Here is a 25,761-nt window from a genome sequence, read left to right as displayed (position 1 = left end):
GACAATTTCACAACATAAACCAAATAGAATATATTATGAGCATCCATCAACAAATTAAATACAAACAGAACAAACATTTTAAGCACATTACCTCAATGTAAATCATACAAAATAATAGAAAATTGTTGGGAATCGATGTGCAAGTAAGACCAATGAATCTTGGTAGATGAACCATTAAATAATTCAATGATGACTATTCCAAGGACTTGAAATTATTCTCTAAGTCTTGAAAATTATAAAGTCTAACTTAAAAAGTTGGAGTAGCACTTTTCAAGGTGTCTTGAAAAGTAAGACAACAATTTATCCTCCACTATATCTTTATGATGGAGTCTTCCTCCCCCTCACTATATATAAGGGACTTGTGAGGAAGAAAAACATCAAACAAGTGAGAAAGAACAACATAGAGAGAAAGTGAGAGAGTTTATATCCATTCGGTGTCATCGGTCAAGAAATTTAACTCAGTTAAACAAGGGCTTACCCAAAACACACAAGATCATACAATTCAAAACCATTTACCACACCAGAACCTGATGAACTCTCTCCTTTCTCACCTCCCTTATCATCTCTTATGGCCTGTTTTTTCTTCGAGTCGCCATAAAGCTGAGAGAGCCACTCCAAATCTTTTGATTCATGGTTTTCAGAAGGCACAAACTTCAATAACTCCCCTTCTGTTGGCTCAACACCCCATAAATTTAATGAATCAGGAGATACCTTCTTGTATATATATCCATCCTTAAGCAGCATACCATCAAGAACCTCAAAAACCTTGCCAGTGTCTCGGTCACGTCTGATTTGTATGAGAGGTCGAAACTCCCTGCAGAGATATGGGAAATAAATCACATCAAACAACCTATCCAACAAATAAGGAGGAAGATTCAAGGATATGCTTTATTACTGAAGTTCACTCGAGCTGATTATTCTTGGTGCTGGTACAGCAGCAGTTTTCTGGCGGCTGTATCCACCACCCTGTAACAATGAGTTAAAAAATCTATCAGTAGTCATCCCGTGGAGGAAAAATAAAGTCAAAGGAGCAGCACACAAAAGTAGGGCTTTAATCACTTCAAAAGCACTACACGCTTCACTCCATAACTAATATCAACCAGTAATCAAAGTCCACCATCATTTGATGGTGACTTCATATGGATTACCACCACAACTTTAGCGTTTTCTCCCTCATCTTATGGTCTTATCTTATTAAAGAGAAGAAAAAACAATCTAGTTACAATTTGATCAAAATTGTGGCAATCTCATGAATATTGAAGAGTAGACAATGTAAATTAACTTCCTTAGTATATCATATTGTAAAGTCATAATAAAAAACATTTACCCAGGAAGACTAAATATATCACAGTTTTCAGACTGTTGAATACATGTCAATTTGGCACAGCACATTGCATGCTAAATGCATGATGCAACATATATCCTATTGTATTAATGATACACACAAAAAAAAGTTTATGACTAGTTTTCCACAAATGGAAACTAAAATACTGAGCCCTTTCTTGTTCAACTGTACATATTTGTCCACTACACTTATCCCTATCACATGACTGAATAAATATACTATTAGCACATATCAAGCATAGACTACAGGAAACCAGCAACATCATAGCTAACAGAAAAAGTGAAGGCAACTAGAATTAAAAAAGACAAAATCATGTGAATGCAGATTCATTACAAATTTAGCAGCCATTGCTTCTAGATCAATTCTTGGAATAAGCTTCACTGTAACTTTTTTGGTCGTATTATTCACAGCCACAACCTAGAAAAATATAGTAGATAAAAAGAATGATCATTTCACAAGTTATATAGTAAGGCATGACTCCATGAGACCAAGACATTAATTGTACACTACCTGTGCTATGTCCCCTTGTAATGACCACTTTTTACACGAGCCCACGTACCCACAACAATTTCATTGCTTCTAGGTTGAACAGAGGACAGATGGAAAACTTCATTTCTTGGAACAGGTTGCACACGAGTAGCATAGATACCAGTAATCCCATTACATTCCTAGAGTTGTAAATCAGTGGCAATGATAAAGGGTTGACCCATTCGCAAAAACATATCAACAGTAATAGATATCATCATATCAATTTACTGGAGAGAGTCCCCCAAGATTGGAGTTACCTGATTAATATCACATTGCCTTTCAACTTCAATGTACACAAATCCTTTCATATGATCTACAGCAAATGCAGATATTATCTCCAATTTAGTACCAAGCAATTTTATGTCAGCAAACTTCTGCATTAGACAGAAAGCTGAAATCCTCTCGCGACCAACCTGCAGCAGCAAACAAAGCTTACCAAATGGTGAAAAAACACGTGGCAAATCTGGAGATAACGCTTGGAATTTTTATAAGGAAATAACAAAACACAAGCATGAGATGTAATACCGTGCATTTAACTTTCCAGATGGTTGGAACAAACTCCTTAACACCAAACGAGTTCAGATCAATTCCATTGTCATCTAAATCATCTCCAGCAAACTAATAAATGGAGAAGCTTCTCCATAGTGTGCTTCCATCATTCTGTCAAATTCTTCTTCATCTATCTCTTCCTCTTTGAGGATAAATGGGAAGCTGCTACTTTGGCTCTTAGCTGGTTCCTTGTTCATTGTTGACAATGTCTTAAACTCTTAATCTCCAAAATAATCTATTCAAAACAATTTCATAAAAGTTACATGTGAGCATCATAAAATTTAAATTTACCGTTGGAAATCTCATGATGAAAAATGAACTCCAAAGCAATAAAATTAGAAAAACTCCAACACTTCTCAAATAACAAAGCAAAGCACAGAAAAATGTTGTACAACAAGATAGGACTATAATTGAAGGAAACACGAAAAAAGAGGCGGAAAACCTAACATTTTTCTAACGAATGATGAAAATATACGAGCAGAAAAAAAGCATTTAGGGATTATTATTCTATACCGTCGCTGAAATCACTGTCTTCGCTGCTGTCATCGAAGTCATCTACATCGGCAGTTTCTTCGAAAAACTGGATGACACCTCGGTTCCTCCTTTTGCCGCCGCCGGTCTTGTCATCGTCAACGGCGATCTTGCGCTTGCCGGTAGATCCTTTTCCGGCAACGTCCTTGGCTTTGGCTTTGCCCTTTCCACTGTTCGTCATTTCCGGCGACAATGCACGAAGACCAACGCCAATTGCATGTGCTTGAGAGAGAGAAGAAGCGAGAGTGGGTGAGGGGTGAAAATGAAATGTCTCAAGTCAAGAATCAGCGGTGATTTTGTGACATTTTTCTGCCACGTGGCAGTTATCACACTTTTAGTGTGAACCTTTAGATTTTTGAACGAGTGGGGCCAAGCCCGTAAAATAGAAACCAGAATGGACTGCATAACACACTGCTCCTTGTATTTCAACGTGGAAAAATGGTAAGTCTCGGTTTGTTACCTCGCCAATAATAAATTATGTCGGGCTATTTTCAGAAATAGATCACTATTTTTTTTAATAAGTATTTTTAGTTTAATTGATTATCATATATAAGTATATTAATCATTGTATTAATAGCCATATATTTATGCCTTCTATGTCTAAACCGACAATAATTGCCCATATATATAATTATAGGTCAAACAATTTATCATACTCTCTCGGAAAGGGAATACCCATTAGTCATTACACACACCTTACGTCCATTTCAGTCAAAGCTTGTGTTAAACATCCTTAATTTATCTCAATGCATGTGTAATACACCTTGTCAGTGTTTGTGTGCAATTGTAGATATGTCATTCACAAGTATTATTTTACATGACACGACCAAAATGTCATAAGAAATTAAGAATACATTAATTCTCATCTTAGAGAAAATAATCCTATATAATATCGTGAGAGACATTGATAACACTTGTCTCAATTCTTAATGTTTCATAATTCATCGTCAAACAACATCTTTATATTAGTGAGTTGATTCACATATCCTTAAAAATTGTTCAAGTGTTCATAAATATTTTGATTTTCTCTATACCCAGTATCACTAATTATCGAAATAATAAAGACTTTGTTTTAGGTTGTTTTTCTCTTGTAAAAGGTGTATACTTTTGCCCATAATGTGTAAGCAACTTCTCTTATATCCATTGTCCAATTTTTCCAACATGTTTCCCATTCATCAATTTTCAATCATCACCACACTTGTCTCGCTTCATTTCCTTTTTTTTTCCAAAGATCAATACAAATATTTGCAGTAGTGAATAGGATGGTGATTTGCTATCCCGAAACCAATGATAATAAAATAAAAGTTATAAAGTCATAAATATTTAAATTTTTTAACTAACATAACATAATATAATTAATTTGGGATAGACTTTATGATATGCTTTGGGACAATAGGTCATTGTCAGTAGTGGATGTACCCCAATTATAGGCTTCAAAAAGGAGTAGTTTTAAAAGCTAACTTAATCATTATTGTGGATGACATGGGAGTTGATTTGTTCATTTTTTAAAAACAAAGTTAAAATGTGTAATAAATTTAAGCTCTTGATACGACTTGTAAAGAAAAACATCAAATATGAACAAATTATACAAGGTCATTCAATAATTAAATTATCATATGAGCAAACTTTTCCATACATTGTGTAATCAAAAGAGGCAACATAAAACATATTGGATTAAAAGTAATAACAATCTCACCAAAACATATTGGTGATTAAAAGTTCTCTATTTTTTTTCTCAAAAAGAATTTGTCTCAATGAGACTCCCTCTCAAAAATCTCGTAGTTATGTTTTTTTATCGTGAATGAATAAAAATGAAAAACTTATAAGCCTTTTATAACCAACTTAGGCAAGAAAATTGATGGTCATAATTTAAGGAGAGTTTTTCCTTTCTCCTGTCATCCATTTCTTCAACTTCTTTGTACTTTCATTTAAATTAAAATTTTCCACTAAAAAAGGGACCATTTGAATTTCATCATCGAATTACACTAACCCATAAAATACATGTGCATATAACATGAGATTTCGGTATAAATTCAGGGACAAAAGAATACCTATCCCATAATTTTTTTATTTTCATGTCTCGAATCTATCAAATTTTATAAAATAATATTAAAATAAATAAAAAATTATAATTATTATTTTTTAAATAAATCGAGCTTCCCTGTTGACGATAATCATCCTAAATTCAGGAAAAATGAGCCAAATTATACAATAGATTAGTTAAATAAATAATATCATATAATTATAATTTATATCTGGCCCACATATATTTTCATCCAAGGACAATCATGCATGTCCAAGTCATAAATATTAACAATTTTATATATATTGCAATGAAATCACATCCTCCCCATTACTACTAAATGTTAATATTCTTCCACATCATAACAATTTCTCTAAATTTTTCCAACTATTGGTTCTTGTCCTCTCTCTCCGCCGTTTCGGACCACCCCCATCTCCGCCGTATCTCCTTCAGGCTTCTCCATACATCTCTTGTATATGTCACCTTTGTAAAACTTTGTAGTCCTAGCCACCAAAATAAGAGATACAATAGCACCAAATAAAGTTGCACCTGTGATAATAATGAATGATAGCTTGAAGCAACTGACCCCAACACAATTCAATTCCTGCCCTTGTTTTCTCTGTAGCCCCAATGCTACCATTTGCTTCATAGCTTCTTTATCATACAAATGCCCGGTGACTCTCACATTAAGCATATATACTCCAATTGGACTAGCTACGCTTCCAAAGTTGTACAAAGTTGCATAGTATTTAAGTCCAAAGAGTTCAGATATTATGGCAAAAAGTAAAGGCCATTGTGCACCAAAACAAAACCCAATAATTATTGAAGCCACATAAAGACCATCTTTGACATCAAACGCTATCAAAAGGTTACCAACACATGATAAGAGGAGAGTCAAAGTGAGCATAAGAGGACGAGGGAACTTGTATTTTGTTAGAAAATGTTCAGAAACAAACCCAGAAAAGACACGTCCTAGGTAATTCCAAATACTCACTAGGGATACAAAAGTGCTTATACTGGTTTTTGGGTATCCAAGTGAGGTTCCAATCTGACCCAAGTTGTCAATTGCAGTTAATGTGCCACCAACTCCAAAAATAGTAGCAATGAATAGTAATAACAAGTCTATGCTGAAAAGGGCTTGAAGTATTGTATAGTCCTCACCTCTCTCCGGTGGACTAAAAATATTTTGCCACCATCTTGTTTCATCAATGGCAATTCTTGCATCATTCAATGTTGGTGCTAGTGAAAGAGAGTTAGATATACCATTCTCACCTCCTGTTGTTACTATATTCACCGGTGAGGGATCAACAAATACAAGCTTTTGACTCCGTTGGATCTTGTATTGTTCACCAAAAACAACAGCAAGTGGGAGGAAGAGCAAGATAAGCACCACAGCAGCACTTACACCATATTCACTTTGTGTGAAAAGGACCTTCTTTTGTACTATAATCATAACAAGAAGAAACCCAGCAAGGCCAAGTGAAATATACAAAAACCTGTAGAAAACACTGAGTTCATTAGGCTGGTTAACCGGCTTCATGTATCGAATGGTTGGAAGGAAAACAAAGGATATAGCAGCTGGGAGCCAACCAATGAACAAAATCAAAGCCTTAGTGTCATTGTAGTAAAAAGCAAAGTATAGTTGCGAAATTATAGCTCCACTAAGACCAATATACCCTTTGAGGATCCCTAACACAACCCCACGGCTTTGTGGGAAGTTCTTGACACAAGTGACAAGAGCACCAGTGTTGGCAAAGGTTTGAGAGTTAGCACCTATGCAGGTGTAAAAGCACATGTGCCACACTTGAGGTTTTTTTATTTTTTCGGTCACGGCTAGCCATGTCATAAAGTAGCCAAAGAAGTTGAGGACTGAACCCATGGCTAAAATCATCCAAGGTGGTGAAACCTCGTTGATAAGACCTGTGAGGACACCAATGTTTGCACCCAAGTCCTTGAAGAAACTGAGGAGGTTGAGGGTAGTTTGGTCATAGCCAAGGGTGGTTTTGATATCACTAGAGTAGAGGCCAAACATGAGGGTGGCTCCGGCGGCTGACATGATTAGGAAGGAGGCAAACACCATGAACCACCGTCCGGTGATTACTTGGATGGTGAGGCTTTTTATGTCAGCTGTAGATCCATGAGGAACACATCCTGCAGCTACCAACAACATAATTATGAGTAGCAGTTGCACTAGGAGTTTCGTTCTAGAGAGTAGAGAGAATAGGTGGGGAAGTGGTACTCATATATAGCAGCAGGAGTAGGATCATATGTTACATTTTTGTATCTTACTATAAAACAAAATTAAACTGGAATGTAATGTACTGCATTATCTTATTGCATAAGTACTAGTTCTACAATCTGAGTTTCTATATGCATATAGTTGTAACAAGGATACTCTATTCAATGGAGTAACACAGTATAAAAATATTACTTTATATTTTTATAATTGTTTCTCTAAATAAAATAATACATTTTGATTGGTATGAGATATCAATAGAGACAAAGGATCTCCATCAGTTGGGTCTTTTTAGGAGAATAGAGATTATCTGTCCTAAATGATATCATTCTATGTCTCAAGCTAATTAAAGTAATTCATTTTATTATTTTTTGCTTTTAAATTTTTTTATTTTATCCACATGTTAATATATGATTAATTTAAGACTGGGAATGAAACACCGTTGAGAACATGTGGTATTATCTTTTCATCAAAGGCATAAGTGTTTCCTCTTTAGTTAAGAATTTTTTTAAGGATTGAGATTTTTTATTTTATTGAATTAAATAACTTAAAATATAATATATTTATCTATCTCCCCACATTCTCGAGATTATAATACAGCTACTTACATGTTTAATGCTATTATATTTTTCAAGTACTTATCACTTATTGTTATTGTTTATTATTAAAAACTTATAAACAGATATTTCAATCTAAAAGATGCTTCAGCCCAAAATTACAAAATGCAAATATTAAAATATAGATGCCAGCCAATTTCATGGTTTCTTCAAATCTATGAATTCTCACTTGTAGTTAGTTTCAAACGATGATCATAGCCAAAGTTTTAATATTCCTTGATTAGTTGAAACACAAACTTTAATGGAACTCTTAAATATTCAAATGGAATATTTAGGCAAACTACCTACCACCTCCAAGAATGTAACTCATCAATTTTTTTAAAAGAACAAGCATCAGTAGATAATAGTGTCTCTCATTCATGAAAAAGAATCATCTCCAACAAGTTTTATTACTTTTTTACATTTCCAATATTGTAATTAATCTCCTATTATTTTAGATATATTTGTCTCTAAAGTTCCAAACCTCTTCATGGGAAGATAATTATGCTTTAAAAATAAATATTTGAACCTTAAGCCGTTCTCATCTCATCCAAGAATAAAAGAGGTCTAAGATTTATTGGATTCCTAGATTAAGAATAAAACAAAAAAAAACTGAAGTCTTCTAACCAGACAAGGCACAATTTCCCTTCTTATCTTCTCCATTAAAAAAATATGCTTTTTAAATTAGATTTATTTAAAAGTAATACTAAAAACTCATATGTACATTTCCATCCCAAGTTTTATTCTCACGCCACACAACATGTCAACGGATAATTAAATATTGAAAAAAGGTGGTTCAGTATGAACTTAGTTAGTAATTTTTTTAATAAAAAAGATCAAAGACAACATATATTTAAATGTAACAACAAACAACCATAAATTATTATTATTTTGGAAGTACTTATAAAAAATATAATATAATTTTTATTTTAAAAACTGTGTTAAATGAGACGCCTCGGCCAGGGTTCAGAGGTTGAGGAGCACAGAATGGCTCTAGCATCGGAGACGCTGAAGTTTGTGGCTTGGAATTGGACATATTCATCACTCATCAGTAATGTTATTTATTCAAAATTAAAATATATTCTGAACTTTTAAAATTTTATTTTTGCTAATATAGAGGAAATGAAGATTATTTATCCAATTTTAAGTGTCTTATTCCAATTAAAATATGTCACTTAATTAAAAAATAAAAATTATAAAAATATAAATTAATATTTTTATATTATTTAGTGGAATATAATTGGTTTGGAACATTAAAATAAAAAAAATTAGGACATATAATCATTATTTATGTAAACTAAATAAAGATCCTTTGTTCCATTTTTATATCACATTGTATTTCATTCCAATTAAAAAATGATCACTTAATTAAAAAATAATAATTTTTTATATTAGCTCTTGAATTAGTGTTTGTCTTTTCAGTCTAGTTGTAAACATATTATGTCTCTGGTCAACCCAGTGACTGCTTTCATTTCTAGTATTTTTTTAATAAATTAATTTGTGAAGTTTGTTTTATCTCAGAATTTAAATAAGGACCTGAATCTGAAACCCTTCTCATCTTCCTACAAACATTAAACTCATAAATATTCATAAATATAAGTAAGAGACGATCATGGACTGTGTGAAGTGTGGCCTCACTGAATTTTTTTCTTTGCTCTGTGTGTTTGTTTTTTCCCTGTGAAGTTGTAAGCATCATATTTTTCTTCGCCTTATTTGCTGAGAGGACAAAAGTATAACAGAGAAAAAATTCATGGTGGGCCATGCAATTTTTATTTTATGATTTTGTCGTCTCTTCCTAACAAAGAGGAGAAAGTACTTGTTTTTCTTCAAACTCTCTTCAGCTCTTTTCTTTATTGACTAACTCTGTTACACCGAGTGGAGGATAAATCTTAAACTAAGGCTGAGCCATGAGCCCCTTCCCCTATTCCCACTACTTGTTTTAATGTTATTTTTTGGGATGATTTTGTGATTTCAAGATTTGCATGTGTTATGAGTACCATGACTACTATATCAATCTCATATTGTTTATAAGTTCTAATAATTGGTGTGTTCTGGATTATTAGACCATAGAAGGGGATATTCATAGATCGGGTTAGAAAAACAGATAAACGAATAGAGGCACAAAAAGATGAAATCACCGCATAAACAACAGAATAAAACTCATCATGAACGTTAACTATTTAAGGATTAGTTTTTTGAGATAAATATTATTGATGAAATATTAAGTCCAAAGAGCATGTAGCTAACTAGCTATGCATGCGTTCTTTTACTATTCCTTTTAAATAAAAGCATATTTTGATAGTAGCAAGAATAAACTCTGTTTCTCTCTTTTTTGTTAAGTGCTTAAATTGACTTTTAACTAATGTTAGTTCATATTTCTTGTTCACGGGTTACATCAAATGAACAATACTCATCAGGGTCATTTTTTATTTGAGGATAGGCTGCTCTGTTAATTCATTAACAACTTGATTTAAAACCTTAGTATATAACATGCATATAATGATTGAGGGCTAGGATTTAAAATCTTGGTGATGAAAACAATGGTGGTACAGTTAAGCGATTAAGAACTTGATAATATTAAATATAAGGTTTTAATTGGTATCAGTAATAAAAATAACGTTGAATAATAAAAATAAAGCATGTAAAAAATACTTCTAAACTTTAAAAATAACTTCAAATACAACAACAAGTTGCCAAATTAAGAAAGTGTCGCACACATAATGTTACATTATTGTATTATAATATGTATTAACCACATTGACTTCTTTGTCCTAATCCTAAGTTGGCACCACTTGCTGAATAACTTTGGCATCTTCCCATGTCTTGCTTCAGTTCTCCACCACTGCCATTTCAGCTTCTGCCACTTTAACATCTTCCCTGAACCTCTTGTATATGTCACCTTTGTAAAACTTTCTTGTCCTAGCAACCAAAATGAGTGAAACAATGGCACCAAATAATGTTGCAGCTGTGATGATAATGAAGGATAATTTGAAACAACTTTCCCCAACACAATTCAATTCTTGCCCTTCTTTTCTTTGTATTCCCAATGCTTCCAATTGTTTCCTAGCTTCTTTGTCATACAAATGACCGGTGATCTTGACATTAAGCACATATAACCCAAGTGGACTCGCTACACTTCCAAAGTTGTACAAAGTTGCATAGTATTTAAGTCCAAATAGTTCAGATATTATGGCAAAAAGTAATGGCCATTGTGCACCAAAACCAAAACCTATAATCACTGAAGCCACATAGAGACCATCTTTCACATCAAAAGCTATGAGAAGGTGACCAACACATGATAAGAGGAGAGTGAAAGTGAGCATAAGAGGACGAGGAAATCTGTACTTTGTTAGAAAATATTCAGAAACAAACCCAGAAAAAACACGTCCTAGGTAATTCCAAATGCTCACTAGTGACACAAAAGTGCTTATGCTTCTCTTTGGGTATTTAAGTGAGGCTCCAATCTGACCAAGATTGTCAATTGCAGTTAAAGTTCCTCCAACACCACAAATACAAGCTATGAATAACATTAACATGTCTATGCTAAATAGTGCTTGAAGAATTGTATAGTCCTCACCTCTATCTGGTGGACTAAACACATTTTCCGACCATCTTGTGTCTTTGGTGGAAACTGTTTCATTCACCTTTGGTTCTGAAACAGACCTAGATTTAAAACCTTGATTAACACCCTCATCTGGGTTGACCTTTTCAGTAACTATTTTCACTGGTGAGGGATCAACCAATGCAAACTTTTTACTCTGCCAGGTTTTATATTCTTCAATAAAAACAACAGCAACTGGGAGGAAGAGTAAGAAAACCACAATAGCAGCACTTACACCAAACTCACTCTGACTGAAGTGAACTTCTTTCTGTATTATAATCATAACAAGTAGAAACCCAGCAAGACCAAGCGAAATATACAAAAAATTGTAGAAAACTTTCACCTCATTAGGTTGCCGAACCGGCTTCATGTACCGAATGGTTCGAAGGAAAACAAAGGATATAGCAGCAGGAAGCCAACCAATGAACAAAATCAAACCTTTGGAGTCATTATAGTAAATAGCTGAATATAGTTGTGTGATGATTGCACCACTAAGACCAACATAGCCTTTAAGAATTCCTAACACAGCGCCACGGCTTTCAGGGAAGTTCTTGACACAAGTAACAAGTGAACCAGTATTGGCAAAAGATTGAGAATTTGCACCTATGCAGATATAGAGACACATGAGCCACACTTGAGGTTTTGCTACTTTTTCAGTCACTGAAAGCCATATCATGAAGTAACCAACAAAGTTCATTACAGCACCAATTGCTAACACTACCCAAGGTGGTGTTATCTCATTGATTAGGCCAGAGAGAACTCCAACATTGCTTCCAAAGTCTTTGAAGAAACTAAGGAGATTGAGGGTACTTTGATCATAGCCAAGAGTTTGTTTTATATCTTGGGAGTATAGGCCAAACATATAGGTGGCTCCGGCAGCTGCCATGATGAAGAAGGAGGCGAACACCACAAACCACCGGCCGGTGATGGCATGGACGGAGAGACTCTTCATGTCTCCCCATCCATGAACACCAATGGAACCTGGGCCTTTAGTAATCGCCATGGTTATGAATAAAGTTGTTACAGTGTTTTGTAGTACTAGCTAGGTATATATAGAAGTGAGGAAGTTTGTAAGAGTTAACTTAAAAAGAATGACATATGATAGTTTCTAACATGTTGATAGTTTGATACTCATGTAGTGATATTATTATACAGAATTTTGGACAACTTTGATAAATGTATATAACCATTCATTAAATTCATTAATTTGTTATATGTATATCAAAATAAAATTTCACATCTACTATATATATAACTAGGAATTGGGTTGTCTTAATAACTATTGACGATGTTGTTTAAGGAATACAAGAAGGTAAAATAAATTTTCATATAAAATATTATTTTGTTATAATGGTGTTTCTTTATTATTTTCCTTAAATAGTACTTTAAAGTGTACCGATTACTTTTTTCTAAACTAATTCATTATTAATCGTTAAATTATTTATTAAGTATTATTTTGAAAGTAAAAATATTTTTGCTTAATTGTTATAAGATGATAGTCAAGATGCTCTATGTTTTCTTAGTAATTGAAAAGCATGAATAATTTATGTTTATGATGAAATATTAAATTGAATTTTGATTAAAAACTTATTATATGAAAGAAATGAATATAAAATGAACATAACGACATGAGGCTGATTTCCATAAATGAAGTGTGTTAGATGACGTGAGAACAAATAGGAGTATTTTTTGTATTGAGTCAAAATTGGCAATATAAAATATTTTTAATAGTCATTGCATATGCTATTTATTTATATTAATTTTTAAAGAGTGAATGATAGTTAAAATGAATAGTAAATAATATAGTATCAATATATAAAACTTATATATTATTAATATATACGTTTTTTTCTCTTTTTTATTTCTATTGTAATGCAACTCTCCCATATTGTTTAAGAAATTTTTCATAAACTTATTTTTTAAGAAATATTTGTATTTAATCTTTCCTCGTTTTCAATACCGTCAACTTGTTATGGATTTGCCAACCGTTCACATTTAAGGATATATTATTAAATGTGTAGTTGACAATTCGAAAAGGACTGGGAGTAATACTGAAAAAAAGAGAGACTGATTTTAGTAATAAAAAACATAAACCAATATTTTTATATTATTTAATTGGAATTTGATTGATTAAGGATATAATGATATGATTTTTTTGGAAATGTGATTTTCTATCTTTTTTGGACTATCAAGAATATTTTCTCATCCTTCTAGTAAGAAATTGATTCTTTTTGACATATATGATTGTCTCTCCAACAAATGACACTCGTAGAAATCGAATCATTAACATTTTAGTGATTATAGTATTTAACACAGGCTTACACTCTTAGATCAATACATTGTTCGTGGTCTTTTTTCTTTTCAAAGGTGGAAGCAAATATTTTTATTTTTCTTATTCCAAATGTTATGTCTGTTATTATTAAAAATACAATTGACTTTTTATTTGAATATTAAATTTGGGAATATATAATAAAATTGAATCATCTACACATCACTATTCAATCTAGGATTCGATACGTTTTTAATAAAGTATTTGAAATTATTTTACTATTCTACATTTACTAAAATACAACCTTCCCCTTAGGAAAAAGAATAATAAATCAAGTATAACCTAGTATAAGAAGATAAAGTATCTTCTCCATGCACTAAAATTATGATGTGTGTCAATATTTAATTATTTTCTGTAAAAATATTTCTAAAACTAAACTAAACTAAACAGTATACATGTCATACTTTTATTAGCTAGAGAAGATAAAAAAAATTTCCATCAATTAACTTTAATAAAATAAGAAGTACAAGTTATGAGAACAAGTGATATTCCTATGCACACTACAAAAAATTAACAAGAAGAAATACACTTATAGGAGTTCAACTCTCATTCCAAATAAGAGAAATTAAAGGTACTACAACGAGCACTTAGAATGTTCTAAAAATGTAAAAAAATAAGATATATCACCTTGTTATAATGAAATTGTGAATTCTCAAAAGTAATCTTGTTCCTGGAATGTCAAATATTCCAAATTACAATGAATCAAAGGAACATCCATCTTCTTAATTTTTTTTGTCTCCAAACATAAGAATGACATATGAGAAGAGAAGTTTACCTTAACATCATTAGAAAGAATTAATGTAAAACCAAAACGAGAGTAAACTTGTTGCTAAACATGATAAGACTTCGAGCATGTGAAGAAAATATGGTTTATCACTTCCTCCTCTTCCACACAAAGAGCATAATTTGGCACAATATTTGCACTTAGGACACCCCTGAGCCAGACAATACTTTGTTGGAACTCTCCCCAAGAAAATTTTCCACACTCAGTATTTTATCTTTGGTGGCACATTACCTTCTCACATCTTTTTATAAATCACGTTGTCGTCCCTACTATCTTCAAGAGAAAGAACCATATATGCATTTCGAATCGAGAATTTGCCTCTTTGTCATGAATCCAAATCTATTCATCTGTGTCGTCATACTTAGATACTGAATTTCCAAGCATTTTAGTGAGGACCTCATACTCTTGTTGCTCCCAAAGAAACAACTTTCCCCTCCATGAAAGAGACCAAGTCCAAACTCCATTCATCCATTCCCATATGGAGCTAACTAATGCCTCTTTATGAAGAGTCACCTCAAACAATTTAAGAAATAAGTTTTTAAGATGGTCCCTTCCCACCCATAACTAACCAAAATCTCACATCTCTATTTAAAGAAGATAAGTTATCTTTTGATATGAGAAAATACTTTGTTTTCTAAGAATATAATATCTGTTATTTAAAAATAAGTCCAAACACGACCATCATACTGGTAAAGTTTCTAAAAATGATATGATCTATTAAAACATTTTATCATCAAGTCCAACGTAATCCTAAATAGGTGAGTTGCTTAAATATGATATCAAATTTCAATCACTGTTAAGTTTATTGATAAAACATACATCTTACTCATAAATAAGTTAACTCGAGTTATGTTTATAAATAAAGAGAAGTTAACTCAAATTATCTAATGGTAGGAATTAAAAGAAGGATAGGCTATCACTTGAGAGTTGAGACCTATAAGATTATTTTACCCTGCCAATTTTGCAAGTAACTTCTCGTGTAATTTCGAAGTGACATTGTAGACCAGGTTTAGCTAGCTTCATATTTCATTTTATATATCAATCATGGCTAATTGAAGTTTTTAACTTTATAGGTATAATAGATCTAACTTTCTATAATCGTATAATTATAGATGATTTATTATTATAGATTTAATATTTATAATTGTATACAATGATAGTATATCTGCTTTTTACAATACCTAACATATCATATATTATTTAAATGTTAGCTATTATTAAATCTTAGATAAAAGTAATTAAGTAATACAAATCAATTGTTGATAGTATGATGTGAGTGTAAAAAAAATTTACACAGACAATGCATAGAATTAAACTATATTATTATTTATAATTTTATATTTATACATGAATACGTTTCTGGCTTTTCTGCCAATAAAAAGGGTACATCCTAGACTGTAACCTAATTATCTTATATTTTGAAATCCTTAAAGGCTTAACTGACTCCATCCAAGCAAAATCCAAGTTCACATTCGCGTATATAGAATGTTGGATAAGATCAGAGTATATCATAAGTTATCAACTAATTTGTTTAATAAACAGATAAATTATCTATTTATAAATTTTTAACAGAATAAGCTTTTTAATAAACTATTAGCTTATAACTTATCTTATTATCTATTACTTAATTTTCATTCAACCAACTACTTAATATTATTGTTCAAAGAATTTATAAAAGAGGGACCAATCACAAAAAGTTTACAAAAATAATATTTGTTGTCGTTTTTTATATATACAAAAAAATTGTTAATGATATTAGTGGTGGAGCTTAACAAAAACCATCCGGAGAACCCAAATAAAATTTTAATACATAGATTAAACAATGTATATTTTAATAATTGATGGGAAGAATGATGTTATTTATAATGAATGACGATAAACTCTTCTATCAGGATAGAATATTGTCAAATATTTTAATAGAGACATTTCTCATTAATATTCTCTACATGTTCATAAATCTACAGAATTTTACTCATTTTAACTTACTTTTAATAAAATAAATTTTAAATTTGATAAAATCATATTTCCTTTTATAATTTAATATTAAACTCTTCAATATTAGAAATGAGCTAGACTCAAATCTACTGGCCAAAAAATAAAATTACATTTTAATTGATCTAATCTTCTTTCACTTGAATTTACACTAATTGATTTAAATAGAAAAATATTTGATACTATGAAACTGAAAGGGAACAATTTAAATATTAAAAACTGAACTATCCTTATATTTGAGATGAACAAGTTAAAAGAAAAATGTTATGAAATATGTGTGAGAAATCAAAGAGGAAGAAACCTCTTATTAGGTTTAACCAATTAAATTGTTTGATTCGACTTGATATCATTATATATAATTAATAGTTATATATAATTAAGATACTTTTAATTTTTTTGGACTAGAATATATCAAAATAATATTGGAGCAATGCTTTCTACATTTTTTTTAAATTTTAAGTGAATTATTTTATTTGTTTCTAAGTTAGTCTAATGGTTTAACAAAATTTAATTGTATCAGACTAGAATATTCACGATTCAAAAAAAAGTATAATTCCTCAATCCATTAAGACCATAAACTAGAACATTTCCAAGTCCCATGAGCAATGACAGGATGTCCTCGTATCATTGCTTAAAAGTAATAGGAAACAAATATACAATAGAAGAACAAGACATTATATATTTGTGGACAATACACCAGATAGTTGTAAGCTAACACATCAATAAGCCAATTCATTTGTTATCCTATACATCTTCCTTTTCCCATTTAAAGATAAGCCTTTTTTATTTACGTGTTTTCACATATGGAATAAAGTTTGAATTTCCTCTATTGACTACATTAACTAATCCAAGTATATATGGTTTGACTTGTCAAATATTAAGTTCACATCTAAATAATTGGCTCAAACTGGCACAGTAGCACTTAATTGAGATAACTTCAGTCCAGAGTTGTGTGTAGAAATTAAAGCATGTGTAAGTCAGCCATAATAACTCAAGAATTTCCATGCAAGAACTGTAGTATTTTTTGTGATAAGGAAGTATGTAGTAGGAACTAAGAACTAAGGGGTATTACTAAAAAGTCAATACTTGCTGAATATCCTCAGCATATCCTTCACCTTAGAAACTAAATCAGTAAGAAGAAAATGCTAATACATCAAAATTGCTAAAATCAGATTAAAGTTAAATAATCACTTATATAATCATTTCAACACCACAACCCATAACAATATAAACAATTGATTAATATCATCTGTTTTAAATAGTATCTCATTCCTTATATTGGATCAATCAAATTTTAATAAATAGTATAAATAATTTATTTTTTGTTTTGAAATTTTTTCTTTGTATGTGATAATATCCGATTAATTAAGGACAAGAAATGAGACACAATTTGAGAATATCATCTTTCTCTATGAACAATTAGAAAAATCGTTACACATAAGACAAAAACATACCTATTTTAATATATAATTTCTATGGATAACCTATATATGTCGGACATAATTTCAAAACACGCCTAGTCCATTTTTATATATATATTTCCAAATTTACCTAGCTATTTTAATTATCCGTTAACTATGTAACATCTGAGGATTAATTGCTATTTCATATGCATAATATATTAATCATAGGTTTATACAGTTGGAGAAAATTTATTAGAACCAATTGCCAACTAAGACAAACAATATCATCCCTTGTCCCCATTGAAAAGTAATAAGTATAGATGAGATTTTCTTCATTACTAGATAGTTATTGTAACATGTCACAAAATAACTTTTAAAGACCATGATTTGAAGTTTTTTTCAATAAAAAATTCAAAATATTATCATTCTCCTTATATTCCACTATTTAATAGTTGAATATTAAAGCTGTGTTGTATTAAATAAATATATATAAGCCAATAAATGGTTTGTTTGTATAAGCAGAAAAATCTTATTGTAAGAGTATGAGTGATTACTCAAATATAAACATTGGACTTTAATCATAATCTAATGAAATGATATAAGATGAAGAATCACTACATAATTCACTTTCTTATCTTGTATGCACTAAATCATCATCAAGATTTGACATAAATTAAATAGCACCATTTACGAATTACAATAACCCGAGCAATAAATTATCTTAGTCACTTAAATGGTGAGTACTTTAACTTATTTAATGCATTTTAAATTTTATAGGTTAAAAATAGCAACTCAAAATTAGCCAACATTAAACTACATGCAGACTCAGGAGAAGTAGCTTTTTTTTATGACAAGTTTGTAGTAGCTGATGTTACGTTATGACCTCATAAGTAAGGTGGTGACTGGTGAGAATTCTTCTCCATGCTTGCTGCGTTGTGAGCTTAAGAGTCAACTCCCCAATTTGGCTTTTGTAGATTCAAAGCGACGCTGTCTGCTTAAACAATTCATTATTCATAATTAAGCTCTAATAAAGTTCCACGCTTCATGGACCTAGTTTATTTTCAGAAGAAATGGAGGACTTAATTGTCATGCGTCCAAACTGACAAACACTAGAAATGTTTTTTTATTTTATTTTAATTGATGACATAAATAATTTTATTTTTTGCCGACATGCATTAACAAAACAAGTTTTTAGTCTTCTCTAATTAATTTTTTTTGTACTACTAAAGTTTTCCGTCACTTTTTTGGTAAGAAATTATTATTCTCAGAGTATGTAACTATTCACCTTAATAAGTATCGCTATTAGAAATTGAACATTTAATCTTATTGTCATCTTAAAGATCTCACAAGGTTTTATATCATTATATCAACACTTTGATTTACTTTACTATAATTGAGTTTGATTTTCTAGGTTGAATGTTTCATTATTTTGTACCATAATTTCTCCTAATTAAAACTCTGCTCATGAGATAAATTAGAATAATTTATATTTTTTTTTTGGGTAGACAAAGAATCTCTATGTTCTAAGTTCCAACAATAAATTTCATACAAAAATTGTAATATCTAATTTATGATGTATAAATTCATCATTAATTGTTTATACTGAATGATTAACTTGTTAGCTACTAACTACAAATGTGCCTGCTGAACAACTCATGAATCACCAAATATGTACATCGTCATTAATCAGAAATGGTATAAAAAAGTAACGTGATACAATGGGAATCAATTAATAAGTAATAATCTCAATTTACCCATAAAGTATCATTGGAATAAATTGTTCAATTATTATTTAACTACTAACATTGCATTGATTTAATGACTTAAAATTTAAACTAAAATTTGAGTTTGATTCTTAAGAATAATACTTATTGGAAGATACAACTATATACCTCAAAAAATATTAACTTCTTAATAATAGGTTGATGGATATCAAAATGGATTCTATAAAAGTATTTAAAATAAATAAATTGATTTTAAATTAATAATAATGGCATCTACGGAATAAACAAAGATACCAAAATGTGAATTCCCTTTATTATACATTGTAGATGTAAGTTATCATATATTTATATACATCATTTATTTGTATTATCTTTTTAAAAAGTCAATAATAATTAAAATGAATAATAAATAACAAATTGATTGTATATAAAACTTTTAATTATACAATGTCTTTATTTTTTTAGGTATAAATGATATTTTTTCCTCAAGATATAAAATAAGAACAGCACTTAATTGACGGGGCCAAGTTAAAGAACTTTTTTTTCCTTCTAGGAAAATTACTAATGAAAAACTTTACTTTTAAGAATTTTGGCTACCTTATCCAACCATTATTACTTGCTGCCCCTGGTCTTATAATATGTATATGGTTGAGTACTTCACTTTTTTATAGATGTGCAAGCATGATATAAATGGTAAATAATGTAATGATTGTGTATAAATATTTATGCTAGCTGACAGTATATAGATATTACATTATAAACTAAAAGCTTTAAATTAATAACTTATCAAAATTAAACCCTTGACCTTTCTAATGAAAGGGAACTATGGTATCCATGTGAGGCTCCATACAGTGCAAGTTGAACTTTAGAGGAGCCTAACCTTGGTCTTATGTATGCACTGTTGTTCTGTCAAGCTGATTGTTTAATTATATGTGGATTTTAACTATTTTTTCCTTTTCAGAATAAAATGAAAGAAAGGTTTGATTCTTGCTTTTATAAGATGTGCAGGAAATCACTGAAAGCAGTTTAAACCTGCTAGTGGTGGATGCTGATGCTAGGATTCAGTTTAAACCTCATGGTTTAATGCTATTACATTGCCTAATTGGAAATGTTAGGTGTACTTAGTTACTCTCATGATAGTTGAGATATGAGAAAATTTAATAGGAAAAAGAAAAAAACAAGTGGTATAAATTGTCATCTCTCTTTTTAAATGGGTAGCGAATCTAAAAGAGATCGCGTAGCTGAAAATCGAGACGTGATAGAATGGTAGTAATTTTGTATAAAGAATAGCACACTTTTGCTCGGTTCGGAAATTCAAGCTTTAACCAAAACAAACTTCTGAAAAACCGATACAAATTTTATGAAATCGACAACCTCTGGCATTTGGCATGATGCGCATACAACTGATACAAATTTAATTACTAGAGCTTTCTACATTATAATATAGGTTCAGTTTTTTTAACCTAACTTGAATTATGCATTAGACTCAGTTTTATTTTGGGGTATGGTGTATCTTCACATTTTCGTCATGTGTACCATACAATAGAGCGTGGTGGATGCTAGTAGTCTGTGTGTCATAGTTGATAGTTCAACCAAGACTTATTAGAATAGACTTCTACCCACTTTAAGTGAAGCTCCCTTTCAAGGATTCTTATTACTTCACCCAAATTGGGTACACAGAGATGTATTGTGCCTTGGCATTTGATTGCTATTTAACTTGTGCTTCAATGAAGAAAATGCTTTTCATCCTCTATACTGAAGCATCGGCAAAAGTCATTACCAAGATTGACAAAGATATAACATCAAGCTGAAGTGGGGCACACAAGCAACTTTGGTCATTTCACATTACCAACTTAGCTTCAAAAGCATATTAATAAGTAAAAAAGCCTTTCAAGTTAAAGACAACTTTTCCAAATTGAGGCTTTCATTCCCTCAACCAATAAGGCATCTGAAATCCACGCGTGATTAAATAGATGAAGGTAGGAAGATAAGGAGATTAAGTAAAAAACAACTTGACTCCATATATTGAATTTGATTTTGGTTCTACAATGGCATCTTCATTTTGAACCACAAAATTTTTAAAAGGTGGAAACAAATGAAATCTTTGACTGAGGATTGGAAGAGGCATCAATCAAGTAGGACCCAACAACTATAACAAGCAAATTTGCTGAACATAATTTATCACTTAAAAAGCCTTAATAGTTCTTCTCCGAACCAACATCAACCACTATAACAAGCATATTTGCTAAACACATCTTTCTAAAAGAGACATTAAGGACAATCACTAAACAATAGTGTGGCCCTCATGATTAAACTGGAGAAAGGAATGATTGGATACCAAAAACAATGAAAAGAATTCCACCTGAGAGTGCAACCTGCAAAGTATCAAGTAGTAAGTACAACATTTAGATGACAGACAGACTCGGCTATATACTTATACCAAGGACTTGGTAAAAAAACTTGCACACCACAACCTCAAAATTGTTCTACAGCTCATGGTTATAATGTTATGTTTTGTTCACATGTAGCATTCTCTTTGCTATTCCACCATGTTTTCTATTAATGCTAAACCTAAACCCCAATTTACTTTCACTGTTTCTCAGGAGATAGAAGTAAAACAATTTAAATTTTGTACGAGGGCTACAGCGTTCTAAGAAGCAGTCGACTTTGGAAAAGGTTAATAGAAGTCAGAGGGGGAGACAAATGGACAACATGTCACATTGTTGTATCGATAAAAGGAAAGTAAGTTTTACATGCAATGTATAAAAAGGAATAGAAATCATACTATTTTTTCAGATATTTGAGATGCTAAACTCTTTCCTCCAATGACGGCAGCAGTGGTGCACAATGCTTGTCCCCTGTGAAAAATAATTGAGAATTACAGTTCTCTCCAAAGAAATTGCAGAATCTTAGGCACGTGAGACATCCTACATATTTCCCTCTAGATAAAGATATTGCATTTTCAATGCATGAATACACTACCATGTAAGCAGAATTTGCAAAATAAAAAATAATATTGAAATAGCATGCCATAATGGAAAACAAAAGGAAAATAGTCAAATATCCAAGGATAAAGGTTGATTCTAAAAATCAGACAGAAAATTAACTATCAACTTACAGAATCCCTCCAAGAACCACACCAAATGGGTTTTCATCGGCAGCCAAACCAATCGTAGCCAACTGAAACAGAATAAAGTTATTCTTAGTGAAGTGGTGAAGTGGTCTCCAATCATAGAGCATATTCAGGAGGGAAAAAAATGCTCTCTAACTCTATCTACACTCACCTGGCTCTTGTCGCCCCATTCACCAAAAAAGGTAATAGAAAATGCCTACAAAATGGAGATGATAAAGGGGATTAAATTTAATTTAGTACAATGTTCAATTAAGTATTGCATAGAGATACCATTAATTTTATTACCTTTAAAAATATGGGAGAGAAAAATTGGGAGAAAAATGGCCGTTGTTTATTCTTTTTCGTGTCATCATCAACCTGAAAATTTGGACACAATTAAATATGTCTTAGAAGTAGAACAACAAATATATAGCACTGAGAATTCAGATTTGCATATTATTATAATCAATTATTCATTTGAAATAAGTAGCAGAATTCTTATTCCATCTCATAAACATAACTACAAATCAGGAGTCTTCCTATCGAAAGCAGATGTTCAAGTTTTTCCAGCACAATTTTAAGTGCTGTATTCAATGTTTGAGTATTTTTAAAGCAAATTGTTTGCAATACAGTTATGAAGAGTCTCTCTTGGTTTCTGTTGTAGTTGTAAGGATTTTCACAAGAATCTCTTAAAACATGATAATCATACAAAATAAACAAAAAACATACATGGTATCTAACTTTCAATGCATGCAGAAAATAAAAAAGAGCATGAGATGTAGCAGACACAGACTGAAAGCAAGACAAATATAATCAGATATATATTGTTTACCTTTTTGCTATTTTTTGTAGCTCCATTGTTAGACTTCCAACTTTTATCCTAATCACAATAAATGGTAGCTGTTCAGAATAATTTTTTTATACTTAAACTAAGAAATCAAATAGAAGTGAAAAAACCAACCAATTCTGCTTCAACTTCAGCTAACTCTTCTGCATCCCTGTTCCAGTTAAATCATTAAAGTGTGTGTATAAAAGTGTCTATTGAGATGCCAACTGATGTTTATTAGAAAAAGGATCAGCAAGTGAATATGATAAATAATAAATTATCACCCGTCTCCAAATATAGCATCTTTCAAGGACCATAGTCCAAAACCAAAGAAAAGCAATGTTGTGATATGATGACTCCATTTACGAGAGACCTTTAAAATTACACGAAAGTCAGTAAGGTAAAAGAAATCAAATAAAATGAAGTGAATGCTAACCTCTTAAGAACCTATAAGTAAACGAGTAATAGGGAGAAGTGAATACTAACCAGGTTTGGAGCAGCCCAACCAACAAGGACAGAGAGAATGGTCATCACCTAGAATTTTCAACTTTTTTTTAAACTTCGGAAAAGCTAAATCAGATAATAAGCAAGTTCTTTGAGAGCAGAAAGAAATCTTACAATCAAAGCTGATAGGCAACCAGATAAGACAAGGCGTCGAGGGTGTCGCATAGCCAGTATCTTGAAATAAGCATCATGATATAAAACCGTTAAGAGAGTTTTAATTTCTACTCTAAAGATTACAAAAGACAAATATATTGAGGCCCTTTCTTCTCTATGACGAAGGAACAATGTAGTGAAGTAACAAATAACATCAAAATTTTCAAAGCCAATTCATCAAACAGTTGCTAGTAGTAGCAATAAATAGGAAAACACCTGAATCCTGATTCCCGAATTCACTATTTAATTTATTTAAATGAAGCAAATTTGAATAAATGCCTTGGTCAAATTTCAACCAATAGGCATATAATAAAAAAACTTTTCAGAAGAAAAAAAGGTTCTATGATTCTATCTGAGACAGTTCCAGTTCATAACATCACTCTAATTGCGCAGACTCATTGGCCCACAGAAACTAACCTATTAATCTATGGGGCTTTTATAAGTTTCATATCACTCAAAAAAATATAGTGTCTTTCATTATATACTTTCAAAATTGAAAATCTCTGAACATTTTTCTGAGCTTAGTGGTAGACGACAAAAAAAATCTAGAAACAGTAAGAAAATTGAAGAAGAATAAAAATAAAGAGAGTAAATAGAAACAAAACAAACCGCAGCTGCAAAAAAAGTTTTGTCCCCGATCTCAGAGAGCACGGTCATGGCCAGCGACTTTGTAAAACCCTAAAAAAATTAAAAGCGATTGACATTGGCGTGAACACAATAAAACCAAATAAAAAATTGAGAAAAAAAAAAGGAATCTGTAGTGAAATTGAAAGGAGTAGTAGTACCTGAAGAATTGAAGTCATATTGGCTAGAAAAAAAGGAAGAAGATGAGGAAGAATTAAAAACTTTAGATTGTTATGTGTGTGAATGTTGTTTGTTGGAAATTGAGTTGTATTATATTGTATTGTTGTGTTGTGTTGTTACCTGAAGGGTGGAGGAGCAGTGTGATGTGTGAGTTTAGGAGGAGCTGAGGAGACAAAACACAAACCCTTCGCGCGTGTGTTATGCGTGGTGTTTTGTTTCTCTTTAAAATATTTTACTCAGACAGGCATTCAATTCCTGGAATCCGGACAAATAAAGCATCTGAAAAAATATTCAACGAAATAAGTTATATCATATTTTTCCTAATTGAAATAGATAAATTATCTCTTTGATATATTTTATTCTCATCAAATATCACAAAGATGCTTGTCTTCTATAAAATAGTAGCATTTATGGGCTTTCGTAATCAACACCATTAAATACCTTTTGGGTCACAATAAATATCATAGAGTATAAGTTAAAAAATATGTTCACATTCATAAGGAATATAATAAATAACTCAATATTAATGATTTGTTAGTCTAACCAGAACTCTTCAATTCCTAAAAGTAATATTTATTTAAAGGATAATTATACATCCAAAAAAATATTGGTTTCGTACCTAAAACGAGTAAATAATTACTCTTGATAGTACCGAAAAAAATAACTCAACATTAGTTTATCAATCATCCAATTTCATAATCATACTTCCGCCAAATTCAAT

The 25,761-nt window shown here is 31.2% G+C and overlaps 4 protein-coding genes across 6 annotated transcripts; all 4 read right to left on the bottom strand.

Moving 5' to 3' along the window:
- LOC109335273 (protein RNA-directed DNA methylation 3-like) lies at nucleotides 377–3,217 on the bottom strand. The gene is made up of 7 exons (XM_019571403.1): nucleotides 2,936–3,217; nucleotides 2,399–2,657; nucleotides 2,131–2,286; nucleotides 1,856–2,013; nucleotides 1,679–1,762; nucleotides 896–966; nucleotides 377–814 (listed from the first exon to the last, which is right to left on the bottom strand). The coding sequence occupies exons 5-7, from the start codon at nucleotides 1,691–1,693 to the stop codon at nucleotides 475–477; spliced, it is 426 nt and encodes a 141-aa protein (XP_019426948.1). The 5' UTR covers nucleotides 1,694–1,762; nucleotides 1,856–2,013; nucleotides 2,131–2,286; nucleotides 2,399–2,657; nucleotides 2,936–3,217; the 3' UTR covers nucleotides 377–474.
- LOC109335408 (protein NUCLEAR FUSION DEFECTIVE 4-like) lies at nucleotides 5,350–7,165 on the bottom strand. Its single transcript, XM_019571543.1, has one exon. The coding sequence runs from the start codon at nucleotides 7,144–7,146 to the stop codon at nucleotides 5,350–5,352; it is 1,797 nt and encodes a 598-aa protein (XP_019427088.1). The 5' UTR covers nucleotides 7,147–7,165.
- LOC109336657 lies at nucleotides 10,428–12,505 on the bottom strand. Its single transcript, XM_019573388.1, has one exon. The coding sequence runs from the start codon at nucleotides 12,410–12,412 to the stop codon at nucleotides 10,637–10,639; it is 1,776 nt and encodes a 591-aa protein (XP_019428933.1). The 5' UTR covers nucleotides 12,413–12,505; the 3' UTR covers nucleotides 10,428–10,636.
- LOC109336658 (GDT1-like protein 5) lies at nucleotides 21,274–25,288 on the bottom strand. Of its 3 annotated transcripts, none has more exons than XM_019573390.1 (14): nucleotides 25,161–25,288; nucleotides 25,022–25,044; nucleotides 24,846–24,914; nucleotides 24,198–24,257; nucleotides 24,066–24,113; nucleotides 23,864–23,952; nucleotides 23,715–23,751; nucleotides 23,586–23,633; nucleotides 23,060–23,131; nucleotides 22,926–22,970; nucleotides 22,760–22,821; nucleotides 22,427–22,499; nucleotides 21,926–22,016; nucleotides 21,274–21,398 (listed from the first exon to the last, which is right to left on the bottom strand). In XM_019573390.1, the coding sequence occupies exons 2-13, from the start codon at nucleotides 25,037–25,039 to the stop codon at nucleotides 21,951–21,953; spliced, it is 687 nt and encodes a 228-aa protein (XP_019428935.1). In that variant the 5' UTR covers nucleotides 25,040–25,044; nucleotides 25,161–25,288; the 3' UTR covers nucleotides 21,274–21,398; nucleotides 21,926–21,950. The 3 variants fall into 3 exon arrangements, with proteins under 3 accessions (XP_019428935.1, XP_019428934.1, XP_019428936.1); XM_019573391.1 differs by lacking the exon at nucleotides 21,274–21,398 and adding an exon at nucleotides 21,682–21,790 and having other exon boundaries at nucleotides 21,931–22,016; XM_019573389.1 differs by lacking the exon at nucleotides 21,274–21,398 and having other exon boundaries at nucleotides 21,651–22,016; nucleotides 25,161–25,287.

This window comes from Lupinus angustifolius, chromosome LG20, assembly GCF_001865875.1.
Source record: "Lupinus angustifolius cultivar Tanjil chromosome LG20, LupAngTanjil_v1.0, whole genome shotgun sequence".
Lineage (NCBI taxonomy): Eukaryota > Viridiplantae > Streptophyta > Magnoliopsida > Fabales > Fabaceae > Lupinus > Lupinus angustifolius.
Note: the sequence above shows the minus strand (reverse complement) of the source record. Positions and strands in the feature narration are given on the sequence as shown.